General features: G+C 41.2%; 1 protein-coding gene across 1 annotated transcript in view; it reads right to left on the reverse strand.

The window, feature by feature from the left end:
• The window catches only part of itga10 (integrin, alpha 10), a 134,819-nt gene that overhangs the window by 734 nt on the left and 112,327 nt on the right, over nt 1-21,758 (reverse strand). The window contains exons 16-28 of the mRNA XM_084336733.1: nt 16,845-17,011; nt 16,324-16,466; nt 15,507-15,617; nt 14,806-14,891; nt 13,637-13,778; nt 6,242-6,334; nt 5,848-5,924; nt 5,553-5,642; nt 4,463-4,547; nt 2,684-2,797; nt 2,400-2,507; nt 1,869-1,982; nt 222-317 (exon numbers count right to left, since the gene is read on the reverse strand). Coding sequence (XP_084192859.1) covers nt 222-317; nt 1,869-1,982; nt 2,400-2,507; nt 2,684-2,797; nt 4,463-4,547; nt 5,553-5,642; nt 5,848-5,924; nt 6,242-6,334; nt 13,637-13,778; nt 14,806-14,891; nt 15,507-15,617; nt 16,324-16,466; nt 16,845-17,011 — 1,426 coding nt within the window. The remainder of the gene's footprint in view (nt 1-221; nt 318-1,868; nt 1,983-2,399; nt 2,508-2,683; nt 2,798-4,462; nt 4,548-5,552; nt 5,643-5,847; nt 5,925-6,241; nt 6,335-13,636; nt 13,779-14,805; nt 14,892-15,506; nt 15,618-16,323; nt 16,467-16,844; nt 17,012-21,758) is intronic.

Raw genomic sequence — 21,758 nt, forward strand, 5'->3', positions numbered from 1 at the left:
AAAAGGGAGTATATACATTCCAAAGTGGGTCTCCATTGGGGTGAATGGAACCTGTGCCTAGTCTCATATGGTGGTTGGGCACTAAGCCATCGAATGCCCACGCTTTGTTAAACCCACGTGACGCATTCCAGGAAATGAAAGCGAGTTAAATCGTCTCACTATGAAGGGTCTCTTGGTAAAGAACTAGATTATTCCCTTGATGTATCCTGGCGCAGTCTCACCTCTCTCCAGACGGTGCCTGTTCCCAGAGTGATGAGGTTGGACTCCTGAACGGCCAGGCGATAGGCTCCAGCTATCCTCACTGCCTTGTACTTGGCCTACAAAGAGAAAAGAGACCGGGTTTAAAGGTGCTGTAAGTGGTATTTTTTGGTCAACATCTTAAAATAATAGCTCTACATTCCAACAACCATCACTGATATAGATTGTGTGGTCAGTGACATGGGTATCTCAGTCCCTCCACTCTGCAGTAGATAGATAAATAGATTTTCTGGTATCCTGTTCCCATTATATCCAATCAGGAGAGAGAACTCCACACTAGTTTTAAGCAAATGTCCTTGAAACAAGTCAAATAATCTACCAGTGCAGTAAGCTCATTTGGCTTGGCAAGATTTCTTGAAATAAGTAAAAATATCTAGGGTTTTCTCTCCCGATTGGATAAAGTGGGAAGAGATACCAGAAAGTCTATTTTCTGTTTACTGCAGAGCGGAGGGACTGGGAGACCCATGTTACTGACCAAACAATATATCGGTGATGGCTGTTGGAATGTAGAACTACTTAACACTTATTTTAACAAAAGAATACACACTTCCACCACCTTTTAACACATTGGACGCCAAAAACAAGTATACTCATTATTGCCTGCCATGCGTTGTGCGCCAGAAACAAGTTAACTCGTTTTTGGGATAAAAATTTTAAATTTTCGCCATGGAATTCATAATTCATCCAGCCTCTCTCCGGGACTGCAGCTGGACCCTGTCTGATATTGCAACGCCTCAATACCGCCGCCTGGTGGATGATCGGGCGAGTTACACTCCAAGCCAAACCGGAAGTGGCGCTTGGTGCATTGAGGAAATTCCTCCGGCAGTAATATCTTGTAACGTGGGTCTAGATACACACTCGAGTGCATGGGATCGCTTTTGAAACGCAATAATCAATATGATTTCGGCGTTTATTGCGTCATACAAACAGGAAATGGATCTAGCAGATCGATGTCAAATTATTGGAATATTTTTCCTCCAGTCTCATCGGCGAACGGTAAGAGGAATATAACGTTATTTTCAGCCCGATTGTTTATTCATTTCACGGCAATCCATCTGATCAAGATATCAACCCATACTAAATAAAGCCGTTACTGACGATCAAGGAATTATAAACAACCCCCCCCCCCCTTTCCTTCATGCATGATGAAGCATAATGTATACCGATCATATACATTTGAATTTTTTAATATAGCGTGTATAGGAAAGAAACGCCAATCGATAATCTATCATATGCGTCAGGGCCTATAACTCGCGTTTTAGGAATTACTGCAGAAAACCTTAAAAACATACTTATATTCTCGACGGTATTAACACAACAATGTATGAATGAAAAAATATAACGTTCCCACATCCGGAACGATAGTTGAATGGGCCATAGTAATGTCGATATAGCTATAATATTTAAAAAGTTATAGCCCTGTAAAGAAGGTAAACATCTCCATAGGGTTACAGCACTGGCAGACTGGGCATAAGGATGGGCACAATAGCTGGCAATCAAAGTGTTAAGGTACAATTATGTGGGTGTGAATGTTTGTGTCAGAAGATGGGTTATTGCATCTGGGTGTGTTCTCTAGGTGAAATGAGAATCTGTGTGCGTGCGCATCTCACCTTTCTGAAGAATTCATCGTGGACTCTGCGGCTGACGCGGATGAGAGCTGCCTGGCCTCTGAGAAGCTGCTGGACTTCACACACCACCTCTATACACCATGCCCTGCTACAATTCTGCATGAAAACACAAACGGTATATTGGAGAAAGACATGTAGACACAGACACGCACAAAAAAACAAGACGGGAAAAGCTGGCTTATTGGTGGCTTATTGGTGACAAATACATTTTATTGGTGGCTTTATGTCGAGCAAAAAGGTCAGACCAACATTTCTAAAACTATGAATAAGTCGCCTTCGGATCTTGTCGTTACACATTATAATGTATATAATCATGATGACGAAATATGCTATTTTGGGGACCAAAGAAGCAAGGGAAAACAACAGTACACGCCAGCGAATTAGTGGCTTTCTTGTGGCAATGTGAACGAGTCTGGAACCAGCAAAGTCACATTGCTATATAAAGTTTATTTGCGGGCTTCTCTGTGAAAATAACAGTAAACACAGTTGTTAATGTAGTAGTCGGTGCCGCACCAGAAAGTCGTTGTGCAGCATGTCTTCAGGGTGGAGAGGCCGTACGTCTCTCTGCCGGGCCTTCAGCTGGGCCGCGTCACTCAACACACTGCAGTTCACCCCACTCGTCTGAGGCACAGAGCACACGTCATCAGTCATACAACAGATGCAGGTCAGTACACACACACTCATACACAGACATACACACAGTCACACACAGACTCACACAGAGACACACTCACACACATACTCATACACACACACTCACACACAGACACACTCAAGACTCACACATACACACTCACATTATATGAAAACACTTCAGTGACATTCATGAAGACCATGTCTCCTGCAGCCACAGCGGGCAGATACAGCCTCAGCTCCAGATTGTTCACGGAGTAACAGCCCAGATTCTGGATCTGCACACAGGCACAAACAAACACTGTCATGTTTAGTTCAGGAATATGGGAATAAGGAATAATATGTATTCTTCTTCCTGCTCCTTTTGCCCATGGTAGAACTGGATTTATGTTTTTGTATGCAAACTATGATTTATATTACTTCCATGTGGCAAATAAAACTCTGAATCTGAATGTTTTAAAGCCCAGATTCTGGATCTGCACCACGGGCACAAACAAATACTGTCATGTTTTATAGCACAGATTCTGGATCTGCACCACAGTTTTAGGTGGAAACATTCAACAGAGACTGCAATTAGCTTCCTCTTGGAGAATATTATATCTAAGCTTGATAAGGGGGGAGTTGTTGCAGCCACATTTTTTGATCTAAAGAAAGCCTTTGACACTGGATCAGGGTGTCCTGCTCGCCAAGCTTTCTCGGTACAACTTCTCCCCTAATACCATCACATACATGAAGTCTTATCTTGAAGGTAGAACTCAGAGAGTAAGGGCAAATGGTGAGCCTCTGCCCTTAGCTGTGGTTTTGGTGTCCCCCAGGGATCTATATTGGGACAGCTGTTGTTTAGTCTCTACATTAATGATCTTCCATCTGTATGCAATGAGTCTGACATCCAGATGTATGTGGATGATAGGGTCATTTATGTTCATGCAGCAACCTGCAAACAAGTTAACAGTGGCGATGACATCAGTCATTGAATGGTTGACTAACTCATGTCTGCATTTAAACACCAAGAAAACTGTTTGCATGTTTTTCACAAAGCGGTTGATGAATACTGTTTTTCACAAAGCGGTTGATGAATACTGTATCACCTGATGTTTATGTCAGAGGAGAAAAGTTGACAGTCGTGTCCGAATATAAATATCTCTGGATAAAAATGGACTCAAATCTTACATTTAAAAAAACAAATAAAATCAGTAGTAAACAACGCAAAGTTTCACTTATCAAACTTCCGTCACATCAGAAACTCTGTCAACAAAAGCAGCAGCGCTGTATTTTAATGCTATTATTATGTCACATTTGTCATACTGTCTGACTAGCTGGACACAAGCCTCCTGTACAACACTAAGATCTGTACAGGTAGTTTACCATCAGGCTGTGAAAGTACTAGACAGGAAAACAAACAGCCACCACCATGTCATAGCATAACACATCAGAATCTACTGAACTGCGACAATTTTGTTAAATTCAAAGATGCCTGCCTTACCTATAATATCATACATGGCTTGGCTCCTCCCCCTCTCTGTACTTTTATAAAACAGAAAGCATCTGCTGACAGATATACCAGGTATGTTGTTAGAGGGGACTGTGTAGTTCCAAAAAGGAGGTCTGCTTTTAGTCAGGCAGCCTTTTCTGTGACAGCAGCCCACACCTGGAACAGTCTGCCAACACGGCTCAGGGAGTATGAAAGATTTGTTGAACATTTGCCAACCTGGCTAAACTGCCATATTTACAGTAATGTTCCTTAATATGCACTGTCTCTGTATTTTAAATACAGGCACAAACCCTGTAGAGTAGACTGAAGCTGCAGTGTCCGTGACGATGGTTTTGGAGAAAGATGCGTCATGTTTGACTTAATCCTGAACAGACTCACAAAACTCATATTCCACAAGTCGTGGACCTGCATGAAGTCTATACAGTTTGTACAGTAAGTGTGTGGTATTTACCTTGAAGTGTGTGTAGAACTCGGGCCCGATTGCTTCTGACATGGTCCTTGTGGGGTGGACCTCGTAGCGGTTCAAATTAGAATCACTGCATGGAAAAACATAGAGATGCATCATAGTCTGACAAGCAGTGCATAGGTCCAACAAACACACACACACACACACACACACACATGGCGTCAGTCCCATTGTCTGACATGTTGGGAGTTGAGACAATTTACAGACCATCTCCTCACACCATTTACAGTGGTAAAATAAAAGCTAAAGGTTCACTCAGTAATTCTTCAGTAAGTCATTTTGTGCTATTGTAACGGCAATAATTGAAGAGGATCTGAACAGAAATATCATACATATAGTAGCCACATATTGTAGTACAGTTCATGTTAAGACACATACATACTGACAAAGAGGTCTGGTTCAGACATACTGTACTTACTGACAGTTCTGGTTCATACAGACACATACCTACTGACAAACGGGTCTGGTTCATTCAGACACATACCTACTGACAAACGGGTCTGTTTCATTCAGACACATACCTACTGACAAACAGGTCTGGTTCATTCAGACACATACCTACTGACAAACAGGTCTGGTTCATTCAGACACATACCTACTGACAAACAGGTCTGTTTCATTCAGACACATACCTACTGACAAACAGGTCTGGTTCATACAGACACATACCTACTGACAAACAGGTCTGTTTCATTCAGACACATACCTACTGACAAACAGGTCTGGTTCATTCAGACACATACCTACTGACAAACGGGTCTGTTTCATTCAGACACATACCTACTGACAAACGGGTCTGGTTCATACAGACACATACCTACTGACAAACAGGTCTGGTTCATTCAGACACATACCTACTGACAAACAGGTCTGTTTCATACAGACACATACCTACTGACAAACGGGTCTGGTTCATACAGACATACTGTACTTACTGACAGTTCTGGTTCATACAGACACATACCTACTGACAAACAGGTCTGGTTCATTCAGACACATACCTACTGACAAACAGGTCTGGTTCATACAGACACATACCTACTGACAAACAGGTCTGGTTCATACAGACACATACCTACTGACAAACAGGTCTGGTTCATACTGAACGAAACTCTGTAGTTGAACACTGTTGTCGCCGAGGGTGTCCTCTCTCTCCACACTGTCACTACACACACACACACACACACACACACACACACACGCACAATAAAGGGAAACATTGGTCACACAATAAACCAAGCTGCATTCACAGATGGTACTGCATAAAAAATCACTCTCAATGGAAAATTAACAAATGAAAATCATCATGCTCCCTAAACTATGATATGACATATGATGAGTATGCTGCTATGATGCTCTGGGTGGCATACCTGGCAGCATTGAGCTTTATCTGGACTCTACTGTGCAGGGCTGTACAGCTGAATTCAAACTCCAACATAAAGTTCACCTGTTTGCAGAGAGAGAGGGGACACTGAATAGTCTCAGATGTACCTTTGTACTGTATCTAGACATTATGAGTGGGATGGTAAGTCACAGTGTTATTTACTAAAGTGTGTGTGCGTGTGTCAAGCATAAATGTATTTTGTTATGTTCATATGTGTGTATGTCTTTGCTGTGCATAAAAGTGTGTGGATAAATGTATTAGTGTCTATTCAAACATACGTGTGTGTATGTATGTGTCCATGCCATGCATACTAAGCATGTGCATGCAGATTAATTTGTTTCCATGTGTGTGTGCATGTGTGCATGCGTGTGTGTGTTTACCTTGGTCTGAGAGCGGAACACTGGGTAGCTGACATTACAGGAGTGGCTGTTTGAGCCCAGTTCTGTACATTCAATCTTAAATTGGGCATCTTCCTACAATTAGAGAGAGGAAGAGACAAAGAAACAGAGAAATAATGTAGTTACATAATGACAATGCAGAGGCAGCACAATGAGTTGACTGACTGACTTTTACCCCCCCCCCCTCCTTTTTGTTTTGTTTTGTTTTATTGTATTTTAATTTTTTATTATTTTTTAAACAAACATATAAACAAACATGACAACACACGATAAGATATACAAGCATTAATTGTCAGGGCACATCCAATGAGATCACCTTTTAGTTAGTTGTCTTATATAAGATATACCCATAATACCTGTTATCTAAAAAAAAAACCTACACACATATGCTCAGCTCGAACCCCCCCCTCCCGGACCCCACCTTGAGAAGTACCTCCACTATCCCTCGCACCTAACCAGACACTACCATTATAAGCTAGCTTTTATTCTCTCCACCACTTCTAACCACATTGACATTTTGGATTCATTGAGACCCAGAATTCTTGCTGTAGATATTTCATGGTAAATTACATCGAGATATGTAAGAAACCAAACTTTACGGCACATTTTTTCCGGTTGAAACCAGCGTGATGTGATCAGCTTTTTGGCTACTGTGATACCCGATAAAACCAATCTCTTTAGCTGTGGATTCACTGCAAACTCAAAAACATCATTCAATAATAATACCGAGGGGTGTACAGGTATATTCCAAGATACGAGTTTTGATATTTGTTGGGTCACATCTTTCCAGAATGCCTTAACTGGTGAGCAGTCCCAATACATGTGCATAAATGTCCCTTCGTCCCCATTTGTACATTGGGTGCATTTGGAATCTTGTTTAAGCCCCATTCGGCACAGTCTTATAGGAGTCAAGTATGTCCTGTGAATATAGTTAAGATTGATTTGTTGATGATCCGGGTTCCTTGATGTAAGTCGGACATTTGCCCAGGCTCCTTGCCAATCAAAGTCATTTTCCAGGTCTGGTATATCCCTCCTCCAGACAGAGTCAAGTTGGAGGGTTTCATACGAGGACGTTAGTAATTGATGATAAAATTCTGAAACAAAACCTCTCGATGTCTCTCTTGCGTAGAAGAATTTGTGGTATCTGTGGTGTTCAATTGGTCTGTCTAATGGAACACCGTGAGACTTCAAACATAGCTCTAACTGTTTGTGAAAAAGCCATGTGGACTTGGTGAGATTAAATTTTTTGCGTATTTCTTTATCACTACAAAAACCCTGTTTGTTAAAAACATCCCCTAATGAGTGTATGCCTTGCTCTTCCCATATAGGGAATCTTATAGGTCGTTTTCCAATTAAGAGAGCATTGTTATTGAATAAGGGAGTATGATTGTGCCATTTTTGTGGGTTAGGATTTTTTTTTGTGATTCACGCCATATCCGGATCGCATGAGTAATTATGGGGCCAAATTTCCGTTCACAGTGCTTGATTGGTAGTTTAGTGTATGCTATGTCCTTCAGTCTATGTGGGGCTACTATGTTTTCTTCTATTTTTCTCCAGGATGCTAATGCTTGGGAGTCAAACCATGTTGTCAATGGACTTAATGAGTACGCCTTAAAATATAGGAAAAAATCTGGAAATGCCATGCCACCATCTGCTTTATTTCTCTGTGCGGTGGATCTTTTTATACGTGGTGGTTTGTTATTCCAAATAAATTTGTATGTGGAGGAGTGTAATCTTTTCCAGTAACCCTCTGGAGGGGGTAACGGTAGCATTGAACAGAAGAAGTTGATTTTAGGTAGTACATCCATCTTAACTATTGATATCCGTGCTTGTACTGTGTTTTTAAGTTTTGCCCATCTATCAAGGTCGTCTTTGATTTTGTTTTGGATTTTTGTGTAGTTGTGCTTCACCGTTTGTCCTATGGTAGGGAATATTTCCACTCCCAAGCATCTGAAATGTTTTACCATCGGTATCTGTCCTGGGAGGGTTGTATCTTTTTTTGCAGGGGTGTTAAGTGGAAGGAAAGCCGACTTTGGCCAATTTATCTTAAATCCCGATAAATCACCAAAGTCCTCAATCAACTTGAGCAGATGAGGCAATGTGGTGTTGGGGTTTTCCATGAACAATATTACATCGTCCGCATATAAACAAATTTTTTGTTGTGTGCCCTTGATTACGATAGGTTCTATGGATTGGGATTGTCTTATATATTGTGCTAAAGGCTCTAATGATAGATTGAACAGTCCGGGACTAAGAGGACAACCCTGTCTGGCAGAGCGTGATACCGGAAATATTTCGGAGATGATTGTGCCTGTTGTAATAATGGCCGATGGGTCTTTGTATAATACTTTAATCATATCGATGAATCCTTTTCCTAACCCCATCCTTTCTAGCACTGCCCACAGATACGACCATTCCAGCCTGTCAAAGGCCTTCATAGCATCCAGGGACAGCATCGCCTTAGGTATGGTGTCCTCCTTGTCGGCATCAAGTACGTGCAGTATACGTCTTATGTTCTCAGTGATCAGGCGGCCTCCTATGAAGCCAGTTTGGTCCGGGTGAACTAAAGACGTCATATGCTTTTGTAATCTGATGGCTAATACCTTAGAGTACAGTTTGATATCTGTTCCGAGGAGGCTTAAAGGTCTATAACTACCGCACTCGTTGGGGTCTTTGTCTTTTTTAAGGAGGACTGTTATGAGTGCAATATTGTCATTTTTATGGAAGTTCCCCTCCTTGACTGAGTATAAGATCATATTTAGTAATAAGGGGCCAATAATGTCCCAACAAGAAAGGTACATTTCTGATGGGAAACCGTCTCTTCCAGGAGCCTTACCACTTTTCATTGCGGTTATGGCCTTCTTGAGTTCCTCTAGTGTGATCGGTGTTTCTAACTGTTTAGCGTCATCCTCTGAAAGTTTAGGGAGAATAATTTGATTAAGAAATGTGTCCATTTTGTTTTGATCGAAGGTCATTTCTGATTTATATAAGTCGGAGTAGAATACTTTGAATGTATCGTTTATTTTTACAGGATCTGTTACAAGTACTTGTTGTGCTCTAATGGTAGTTATATCTGCAAATGTTGCATTAATTCTTAATCGCATGGCTAATAGGTGGCTGGGTTTGGAACCATGGGAGTACTGCTGTTGTCTTGTGCTGCGTATTTGTATTTCCGATTGTTGTCTGTATATGGCATTGATCTCTATTTTTAGTACGTTAACTTGATTTTCTAGTCGAGTTGAGTTGTTGTATTTCAGAGAATTAAATAACGTTGAGTAAAGCGTTTCCAGCTCATCCAGTTTTGTGCTTTGATTCTTGCGCATTTTGGAGGAAAAGCTATCCGTGAAGTCTTTGATCATTCCCTTTACCGACATCCATATTATTCTGGGGTCTTGCACCGAGTTTGCATTCTCCCGTTGGAATACTATAAGAGCTTCTTTGAGTTGTGTAATGAATTCCTTGTTATTAAGCAGCAACAAGTTAAATCGCCATCTTGGGGCTCGGGAGGATAGTATACCAAATGTACCTTTAAGGAGTGCGTTGGGTATCATTTCCACTTCATAATTATCAAATAGTCTCTGTGATGCAAAGACATAATCTATTCTGGATAGTGTATTATGCCTCGCAGATCGACAAGAGTACTTTCGGGTCGTGGGATTAAGTAACCGCCATAAGTCATTTACACCTGTAATCTTTGACCAATCCTTTAATGCCTTCGATGAATTCTTTTGTTCGCTGGAAAAGGCGAGGTAAGATTTGTCCATCCTTGGGTTCCAGATGGCATTAAAATCCGCTCCTATTATAAATGAGTAATCGGGAATGTCTAACATTGCATTGGTTAGTGTAGTGAAGAAATCTTCTTCGTACAAATTTGGGGCGTATACCGCTATCAACGCTATTTTCCTGTTCTTATGTTCAATCTTAGCTATAGTTATCCGACCTTCTACATCAGACCATACTCCCTTTAGTACAATATTCAACTTACGTTTAACGACTATTGCTACACCCCGAGTTCTCGTACCAATAGAGGAGTGACTGATATTATGGTATATGTTGTCCGCTAATTTATCTATGTCTTTCCCTAGAATGTGTGTTTCGCTTAGCAGAGCAATGTCCACATGTTCTTTTTTCATCAGTGTGAGCACGCTTTTGCGTTTGAGTTGGTTATTTATTCCCCCGGTGTTCCATATCATTATATTCAAACTAGCCATAGTCTATACATGTTGCATTGTAATTTTTGGTAATGCTTCTAGAGTGCGAGGCAATAATAGATATACATCCCACTAGTGAGGTCCCGTTGAGAGCCGAGCTTAAAAACATACATATATACAAATAAAAATCCCCTACCCTTCCCTCCCACCGAGAGTCGTACAGGATTGTGTTCCATGAACACAACCTTTGCACCACCGGATATCCCAGAATGATCCAATTATCCTTAACATTCCTATGTATACCATAGGATCTAACACTCTAAATTCTACCATAAGTAGAATGTCGACTGTGGCTTGGCCACTTTCCCGTAAAAAATAAATAAATAAAAATTTAAATGAGATAAACTAAAAATAAAGACCAAAAATAAGCTTCAATTGTCATGCCCTAATCACTTACATTTTATATGAACTTGTGTAATTTATAGTAACCCATGAATAATATGAAGGTATTGAACTGAAGAGAGAGCCTCAATAAATCAGAGAGAGCGGATGAAAAAGAAAAAAAACAAGTAAAAGGAAGAGAACATTAACTTAGATCTTAAAAGAGCATTGCTATGCTTAAACATCTAAAGTATAAATTGGAGAAGTAGTGAAATTATTTCCCATTAATAAAAAAACAGTTTTTAAATACGTATATGCAGCATTTCCCCTGACCGGGGTGGGCGATGATCGTTGTGTAGAGTGATCTTTCAGCCGGCCGGCTATGATGGCTCTGTGGTTCTGCATCTAGATAGCTGTTGATTATTCCCCCGAGGGGCTTCTGGTAGAGTGAATGACCACGTATTGCTGATATTCCAGAATGCTCCATATATCAAAGAATGCTTCGATGTTCTAGATTATTCCAATATGTCATTTTTACATTGTTTGAATGTTCCAGTATGTTCTGGAGTGTTCCAATCTTGAATCCAATATGTCCGCAATAATATAAACACGTCGGGGAAAGCATTCAAAAACTCTGAGCACGTAGGTCTCTCTGTCCCAAATCCTCGGTTATTAAAGATGGTACTATATGGTGACCTTGCATAACTGAGATTAAAAGGCCATTTATACACTATTCTGCGTGTTGTTCAGACAGGAATTTGGCTGCATCTTCAGGCGAGTTGAGGAGAACCCTTGCTCCTTGTTTGTCGACAATGCGAAGTATTGCAGGGTATGTTAATAGGGGTCTGTATTTCCCCAGATATAGTTGAGACATCACCGTCTTGAACTTGGCACGCAGTTCCACTACATCATGACAATAATCTTCAAAGCAGTGTATTGGTACCTCCATGTATTTCAGATTGCCTTTCATCCTGCGAGTTTCACGAATAATCATTTCTTTTATTCTGACTTGGCGCAGGATAACCAATATCACTCTGGGCTTAGCGTTATTGCCAATGGAGCGGGGTCCCAATCTGAAGCACTGATCCACCTCCGGTATTTTAGGAAGGATCCCTGTTCCCAAGATTTTCTGTAATTCTGTGGCAAACTCTTCAGGGTTTGCACATCTCACTGATTCGTCCAGACCGACAATACGAATATTCAGCTTGCGTTTTTGATATTCCATCTCGAATATTTTGGCTTTCTGTTCTTTATTGATTCGCGTAAGCTCCAACGTTATTTCGCTGAGCTCCGTCTTGATTTCATTGTAGTTCCCCTTCATCTCAGCAGTTAGGTTAACTTTGTTAACCTCTACTTCATTGTAGATGCGAGTGAAATTGATTTCGTGGGCTTCCATTACTTTCTCCAGAGCCTCGGTGCGTTTAATCTGTGCGTCGGCGTCCGCTCTCAGCGCATCAATTTTGCCTTCAATAGATTCTTTAATAGCATCTACTTTTTGAGTTATTATCTTCTCCGACAGTTGTGATTGGAGGATCATTTCCTCCATTCTCTTCTCCATTGTATTCCCCATTTCCTCCATTCTCTTCTCCATTGTATTCCCCATTTCCTCCATTTTCCGGATGATATGTTCGGTATCTGCGGAGGTGTTTGATGGGGTTGAACTTGAAGCGGCCTCTGTCAAGTCTATATTTCCTGCTGTCCGCTGTACGAATCCTGGATCCTGCGGCGGGACCTCTACGACTGGTTTTGGTCTCGTTGTGTCTTTCCTTGTGTTTGGCATCTCGATTCTTTTGGTCAATATAGTTAGTTAATAATCTCAGTTGATATATGCGTCAAGTTTTAAACGCATTAATGGTTTATAAATATGTTTTTAAAACGAAAAAAATAATAACGGGTGAGCAGCTGTGTCACATGCGACTTACTCCATTCTAACGCTAAACCGGAAGATATACTTTTGTTTTATATAACTATGTAACATGCAATAGTTATATGTGAGACCTGATGTCAAGGACAATGTGTTTCAGCATGATCCTTTATCAGTTACTGATTTGTGTACACCTGTGTGTGGCTAAGTCCATGTGCATATGCATATTTGTACATGCAAAAGTATATGTGAGTATATACTTCAAATGCTCTCTAGCAGTTTACAACGAGGGAAACTGAATTGCAGTGCATATTACATACCAAAAAAGATTACAATCCAAGTATTAAAAGCAGTGGTGGAAGAGGTACAGTACACAGTTCCTTTACTTAAGTAAAAGTAGAAAGACCCAGATAAAATAGTACTCTGGTCAAAGTAAAAGTAGAGAAGTATTTGCTATTGAAGTATTTAAAGTAAAGGTATGCATTCTACATGACGTTTGTATATTCCAGTGCTTGGGAGCATTCATACCTCGATCCACTGACCTCTATAGGTTAGGTTAAAGTGGTATGTGGTCCAGTTCTGCTGCTCTGATTAAAGGTTGTATTAAAGTGGTATGTGGCCCAGTTATGCGGCTCTGATTACATCCTCTTGTAGTTTGCAGGCTTCAAATGTGAAAGTATATAATTCTTCATATTTTTGCCATGTTTTCTATGCAAAATCTTTTTCTGCAAAGTAACTAGTAACTGATGGGTTCAGATAAATGTAGTGGAGTAAAAGTACAAAGTTCCTTAAAACTTTACTTATGTAAAGTACTTGAGTAAAAACTTGAGTGGAAAAATACTTTCCACCACGGATTAAAGGCATACTACTAAGTAAAATACTCAGTGTCCATTGAGAAGTCTGACTATGGAGGGCAATGGCCTCTACTGTAGGTATATATATATAGATATGTTATGTGCATGTACTAGGTGTGTATCATACCCTATTACTGAGACTTGAAAAGTGCAGGTTCCGTGAGTAGTGCAGCGTCAGGCTGGTGTTGTAGGCGTTCTCCAGTCTGTTCTCCAGCTCCACCTCCACGGACAGACGCCTACGAGGACTACGGATCACATAGGGCTTCTGTCTGTAGAGAGAGAGAGAGAGAGAGAATACAGTATGAATGAGTTGGGTTCATTTGTCAACTATAGTAAGACAGATCACACGACAATGGACGCGATTTGTACTGATGTTACAAATGAGGTAAAGGGTGAAAATGAGTCGTGGATCGTTTCTGATGTCGGCCGAGGGCTATATGAGGATAATGAGGATGTAGGTGGTCTTGAACTGTGCATGAGGACAGACAAACACCACTGCAGGTGAGAATATAATCAGCAATTGACCTTTTCCTAAATAATGATTGACATAATAGCAATCCACCAATCCAACAGACTTATGCACTACTTTCTCTGACATCAGTGCTCAGACACCACACTGAAGGAGAAACCATGTGAAAAGATGGAAAACCTTTACTGTTTGATTGATTGATTGAAATTTGTATTAACAGATTGCAGAATGGGTACAATACAGTACAGCTCAATACACACAATTGTTAAGGGGATGCAGACCAGAGAAAGACTTTCGTCTTGTTTACATCAGGGTCCCCCATTTTCAATTCATCATACATGACGTGACGCATGCTATCCAGAGTGTCTGGAGGCACATGTTAATTCATGTTGTTGCATACTTCATCTTGAAGGTTTGTTGGACACACGGCAACGGTAACTAAGGGAGGCGGTTTCTTGCATAAACGTCACAAACGGTCAATTGGAGTGATTGATGTGTAGGTGAAGGTGTGGTTTCTCTTCCCAGACCTGGAGTTCATGTAAGTGCTGTAATTAAATGTAAAAGTAGCCTTGTTTCCATGAATGCCAGAGCAGAAGGGAGGATTGTTAAAGGAACATGCCAACATTTTGGGAAATTAGCTTACCGTCTTCTCCAGAGAGAGACAAGAAGATAGATGGCAGTTTCCTCTCTGAGCGTTCAGTAGAAAGTTATCTGGCTGCACGTTAGCCTAGCTTAGCACAATGAATGGAAGTGGACTTTTACTGTTCCTTTAAAGAGGATGGATGGAGGGAGGGGCGGGAGATGAGAAGGAATCTCTCTCTGTGTACCTTGTGCCGGAGATGTCCATCTGGGCCTGCAGCACCAGGTCTGTCGTACACACATCATCCTCACCGCAGTCCTTGAAGAAGGCGATCTGGAGAGGCGTGCGAGGGGGGAAGAACGTCATAACATCAGTGCTGATGATAATGAGTAATAAAAAAGATGAGCATTGCGAGGGAGGAAGAACGTCATAACATCAGTGCTGATTATAATGAGTAATAAAAAAGATGAGCATTGCGAGGGAGGAAGAACGTCATAATATCAGTGCTGATGATAATGAGTAATGAAAAAGATGAGCATTGCGAGGGAGGAAGAACGTCATAACATCAGTGCTGATTATAATGAGTAATAAAAAAGATGAGCATTGCGAGGGAGGAAGAACGTCATAATATCAGTGCTGATTATAATGAGTAATAAAAAAGATGAGCATTGCGAGGGAGGAAGAACGTCATAATATCAGTGCTGATTATAATGAGTAATAAAAAAGATGAGCATTGCGAGGGAGGAAGAACGTCATAACATCAGTGCTGATTATAATGAGTAATAAAAAAGATGAGCATTGCGAGGGAGGAAGAACGTCATAATATCAGTGCTGATTATAATGAGTAATAAAAAAGATGAGCATTGCGAGGGAGGAAGAACGTCATAATATCAGTGCTGATGATAATGAGTAATAAAAAAGATGAGCATAATAATGTGCCACACTCACAGATCTCTTGACGGTGGTTGGCCAGCCCTCGTCCAGCACCGGACCGCTCTCCGTGTCGTTGATCTTGAAGCGCAGCGAGAAGCTGATTGGACGGATGTAGTCTGCCGTGTCCTATCAGAGGCAGGGAGGGAATGTCAGAAGAAATCAGACCCAGGATCTGATTAGTGAAGTATGTGTACAAAAACAACTGAGTAGATAAACGTACTGATGAATAGCTTCCATGTTCTGATAGATGTGAGCCCGTGTTTGTACGTTAGAGTATCTAACTGCACATGTAAATGTCAAATGATGCATTTATAATAATAATAATAATAAACTTTATTTGTATAGCACCTTTCATACAAGAATTACAGCTGAAAGTGCTTCACAACAGAAAAAGACAGGCATAAAATGAGCACATAAAGTGCAGACATATAAAATCACAGTTTTTCACATTAGGATCTAATAGACAGAGTAAAATAGTGCAATAGTGCAGTGCAATAAATAAGTAGTAGAATAGAATAGACATAAAATGGGCACATAAAGTGCAGACATATACAATTTATATAGCACTTTTATCCAAAGTGCTTTACAATTTTTGTTCCTCACATTCACCCATTCACTCACACACACCAATGGCGGAGGCAACCATGCAAGGTGCTGACCTGCTCATCGGGAGCAATTAGGGGTCTTGCTCAAGGACACTTTGACACGCTGCCCTTGGAGGAGCAGGAATCGAAACGGGAACCTTCTAATTACCAGACAACTGCTCTACCTCCTGTCCTGAGCCACTGTCACCCCCCACATGTGTTTAATGTGTGTGCGTCCCGACACTCACGTAGACGTGGAAGGGCAGCTTGTAGCAGAGGGTCTCTCCTGTCTGAACTCTGACCGCTAGCTGGGTCTGTCTCTGGGAGCTCTCGTCAAACAGGGCCCGTGCCGACAACTTCCTGTCGTCCAGCATGGCCGACACCCATAACTCTGAGAGGGAACGGTGGAAGAAGGGGGTTGTTGTACTTTGATGTTGTACAACATCTTATTTATTTCAACACATCTATTTTGTTTAAAGGAACACGCCAACATTTTGGGAAATTAGCTTACCGTCTTCTCCAGAGAAGAAGATTAGGTTAGCCTAGGCATTGTCCAACTAACACCTCTCCCGAAGGCTAACCGGCACTGTCCGCTTGCATTCATTGTGCTAAGCTAGGCTAACGTGCAGCCAGATAGTTTTCTACTGAACGCTCGGAGAGGAAACTGGTATTTATCTTCTTGTCTCTCTCCAGAGAAAACGGTAAAAATTTTCCAAAATGTTGGCGTGTTCCTTTAAAGAGTGATAGAAAGAGAGTAATAATATTGTACCAAAGCTGTTGCTCTGCGGTCCCGGGGAGCGTGAGACGGCCAGGAAGCAGGCGGTGGCGTTGAGACAGGCGGAGTCCCTGCCTCCCCTGTGACAGGTCTTCTGGATGACGTTGATGGAGTGAGGCTGGAAGGACAGACTCACGTTGATCTGGACGATACTGCGAGAGCTGGGGACGGAGGAGAGTGAAAACGCAATTAGACGTAGGCTAGGTTAAAAACACAATTAGACATAGACTAGGTTAAAAACACAATTAGACATAGACTAGGTTAAAAACACAATTATACATAGACTAGGTTAAAAACACAATTAGACATAGACTAGGTTAAAAACACAATTAGACATAGACTAGGTTAAAAACACAATTAGACATAGACTAGGTTAAAAACACAATTATACATAGACTAGGTTAAAAACACAATTAGACATAGACTAGGTTAAAAACACAATTATACATAGACTAGGTTAAAAACACAATTAGACATAGACTAGGTTAAAAACACAATTAGACATAGACTAGGTTAAAAAGACAATTAGACATAGACTAGGCTAAAAACACAATTATACATAGACTGGATTAAAAACACAATTAGACATAGACTAGGTTAAAAACACAATTAGACATAGACTAGGCTAAAAACACAATTAGACATAGACTAGGTTAAAAACACAATTAGACATAGACTAGGTTAAAAACACAATTATACATAGACTAGGTTAAAAACACAATTAGACATAGACTAGGTTAAAAACACAATTAGACATAGACTAGGTTAAAAACACAATTAGACATAGACTAGGCTTAAAACACAATTAGACATAGACTAGGTTAAAAACACAATTAATAATAATAATAATCTTTATTTATATAGCACCTTTCATACATAGAATGCAGCTCAAAGTGCTTAACAGAGCAAAAAAATTAAAACACATAATTTGACATTAAAGCAAAAAAAAGTTAAGAAAAGAAAAGCAAGAGTTTAAAAAAGATTGCAAAACATGATTAAGAATAGCTAAAAAGCATAAATGACAACAGGGATTTTAAAATCAGCTAAAAGCAAGAGTATAAAAATAGGTCTTGAGCTGTGCTTTAAAGCTATCCACAGAGGCTGCCTGTTTTATATGTAGTGCAGTGGAGGTTATTGCATGACAACTAGTGAGGCAGTACTTCACTAGTAATATATACAGGAAAAAATATATATATTATTATTAACACTTTCTCCGCCGGAAACAGCTTACGACGTGTTTCAAGTTCATGCGAATTCTGCCAGATCACGGCGTACAACGTTATTCTGATCATATTTCATATTTTCGCCATGATATTCATATTTCACTCACGGAGCCTTGTCAGATGCTGTCTGAGCCAGCACAACTCTGCAACGCTTCAATACTGCCACCTGGTGGCTGATCGGCGAGTTGCCAAACCGGATATGCTTGTTGGAGCTTGGTCCGTCCCCTAAATCCGTCCGGCCACTCGTTTATCGTCTCGGGACTCAAGACACACACCGTGGATATGGACCGTTGCCATAACTCAATAATCCACATGATTTGGGCGTATATTAGTATTATACAAACCGGAAATGGATCGCCTCGATCCCCATCACATAACTGGGATCTGTTTGCTCCAGTATCATCCCCATCGCTAAGAGGAAGCTGCCGTGAGTTTCAGCGTTTTTAAATATTATTATCCATACAAACTGCTCTGATCTATATATCACCCATACTACATGAAGCATTTAACAACGATCACGGAATTATAAACGACCCCCCCCCCGTTCACCCGCGCATGATCAGTCATAACGTTTAGGACCATGTACAGTTGAAATTTTTAATATAGCGTCGATCGGTATCAAACGGAATTTGATAATCTAATATATGCATTTATGCCTATATCTCACGTTCTGGGAAATACTGCAGAAAACGATAAAAACATATTTATACTCTAGACCAGGGGTCAGCAACCTTTTTGACATGGAGTGCCTGTTTGAAATATAGTTGTAACTAGTGTGCCTCAACAATATTCCATGCATCGTAATTTTTTTCTTCTCATAATCAGGTATTTTTAATGATAATTTTTACATTATTACATCATTATTGTTATTGTTATTATTAACAATATTATTATGATGGTTGTATCAACCCTAAATCTGAGTTGGGGGGGGGGGATGCAATGCAGACAAACAGCTGCAGACAAACAGCTGCATACAGTGCGACCATTTCACTCACATTTGCCCATTCATTTTTGGACACATCACACACCATCCGTGTGTGTACTGTACGTTTGCTGTCATAGCTCCACCTACAGGCCTAATGGAGAACACCAGGAGAACACCAGGATGTGAATGGAGGGTGAATGTGAGGTATATCGTGTAAATAAGTTTTGATTGATTGCAAGACTACACTGTAAAAAAAAAATAATAATAATAAGTTACCAGAACTTAAAAAAATTGAGTTCAGTTACTGTGCATTAATGTTTTCAGTTTTCAATCCATAATAAGTTAACAGAAAAATAAGTACACAACCACATTATTTCAACCTAATAAAACTATGTTTATTGTCATTGTTTTAAGAACACAAGTTGACTTGGTAATACTCACATTTAGATAAAAAAAAATGGCTTTTAACATGTGTAATGTTCAATGAAATAGACAAATTTATAATAAAATGTTGTAGTGGCTACTGGGACATAATTCACGGCATCCTAGCCTTAGGCAGGGCTGTACAGTGCGATGATATCGTCGCGAATTGCCCCTTTAATTGGCCGTTGCGATTGGTAAATATTATCTGGGGGCGGGCTTGCGAGTAGTGCTTTCAAGCCTTGGATTTGCATTTCACTCCTAAATTATCCAAGGCGTGTGATGACGCGATGACGTCACTCACGCGAGCTGAGCAGTGAGCACTCAGCAGGTATGATCAGCGAGCTGCAGCGTCTGCTCCTCCTCAGCGCTCTCGCACCCGTGGCTGTAAACACTGGGACCTCGTGAGCCTGCCAGCCGGCTAGCTACTGATAGCTATCAACAAATGCTCCAGTAAGTCTAGTAGTGCATGATAGCTTGCGTTAGCTTACTGTTCAAAACGAAACGTCCCATTAAACTAAATAGTTCAGATAGCTCCGTCCTGATATCAATGTCTTATAACACTGAGTCGATGCGTATTCGAGCTGAGGGCACGCTGTATAGTCAATAGGGACCAGCTGCAGCTCCGGAGAATCCTGGCCGTAGCTGGAGGCTACAGTATAGGGCCCAGCTGCAGCTCCGGAGAATCCTGGCCGTAGCTGGAGGCTACTCAGTACACACAGACAGTGGAGCTGGTTGCATATAGCGAGCATTTAGACTTGTTGCGTGGTGGCGATGTCTCGCAGATAATACAACTACAAGTATGATTATATAATATATATATTTTATTAAAAAAAAATTATATAACTTTTTTTCTTTTTTTTTTAAATCAAAAACAATCGATATAAATAATGGTAAAATTGTTATTAAAAAATTTGCCCCTAAAAAATAATTTTTGCCCCTAAATTTCTCATTTAGGGGCAAGTGTGCCCCTAGTGAAAAAGCTTAGCGTACAGCCCTGGCCTTAGGTGGTGTTTACTACATCTCCCGTGATCCTTAGCGGGGGATGACGTAGTTAAAGTGAGACGAATGAAAGATGAATGGCAGTGTTGTTGTGCGACAGTAGAGTGCATATTAAAATAGTATTTTTGCATCGGAACACGACTCCGTTTTCACTATTATTACCGCATTCCTACATTGGTGACCCTGACGTTTCTCTTGGACGTATTTCGGAGATTACATTGAACATGCCTGATGAACAACAGAACGCAGATCGCAGCACTTTGAACGCCGTTTCACTCAAGCTGCCGGAGTTTTGGGAGCGGAGCGCCAACGCTTGGTTTGCACAGGCTGAAGCCCAATTCGCTCTCAGGGACATTACCGCGGACGCCACAAAGTACTACTATGTGGTAGCAGCCCTGACGAACTCAACTGCGGCGAGAGTGGTGAGTTTGCTGGAAAACCCACCTACACATGACAAATATGTGGCTATAAAAACACACCTGAAGGAGGCTTTCGGTCTGTCTGAATCTGACCGTGCTCGCCAGCTTCTCTCTCTACCTGGATTGGGTGACTCAAAGCCCTCTGAACTGATGGATCACATGTTAGCTCTGCTGGGTGACCATGGGCCATGTTTTCTATTTAAGGAGCTTTTCTTGCAACAGCTGCCAGACTATGTGCGTTTACCTATGGCTAATTCCATCAAAACTGACTTTCGCCAGCTAGCTAGGGAAGCAGATGTATTTTTCTCAGCTGGGAAGAGGTGTGTGGCAGCATCAGCCTACACCGTTGATGAGCAGGGGTTCCAGCCACTCTCTATCTCTGCCGCGGCTATGCCCCGCCGGGTGAGGCCGTCGGGGTTGTGTTTTTACCACAGCCTCTCCCTGAACGTCAGCAAAACAAAGGAGATGATTGTGGACTTCAGGAGGTCGGGGGTCAAGGACTACAGCCCCCTCAGCATCGACGGGGCACCGGTTGAGAGAGTCAACAGCTTTAAGTACCTCAGAGCCTACATATCCGAGGACTTGACATGGACCACACACATTGACAGTGTTGTGAAGAAGGCACGACAACGCCTCTACTTCCTCAGGCGCCTAAGGAAGTTCCAAGTCAGTCAGAAGATCCTTAAGAACTTCTACTCATGTACAATAGAGAGCATCTTGACCGGCAACATCACCTCCTGGTTTGGGAATAGCACTGCACAAGACCGAAGCAGACTACAAAGAGTGACACGTTCAGCCGAACGCACAATTGGAGGGGGGCTCCCCACCCTCCAGAACATTTACAACAAGAGTTGCAAGGGCAAGGCTAAGAGAATCATTAAAGACTTCAGTCACCCGAACAACTGCCTCTTTGAACTGC

The sequence above is a fragment of the Notolepis coatsorum genome, assembly GCF_963971535.1.
Source record: "Notolepis coatsorum genome assembly, chromosome: 19".
In the NCBI taxonomy this organism is placed as follows: domain Eukaryota; kingdom Metazoa; phylum Chordata; class Actinopteri; order Aulopiformes; family Paralepididae; genus Notolepis; species Notolepis coatsorum.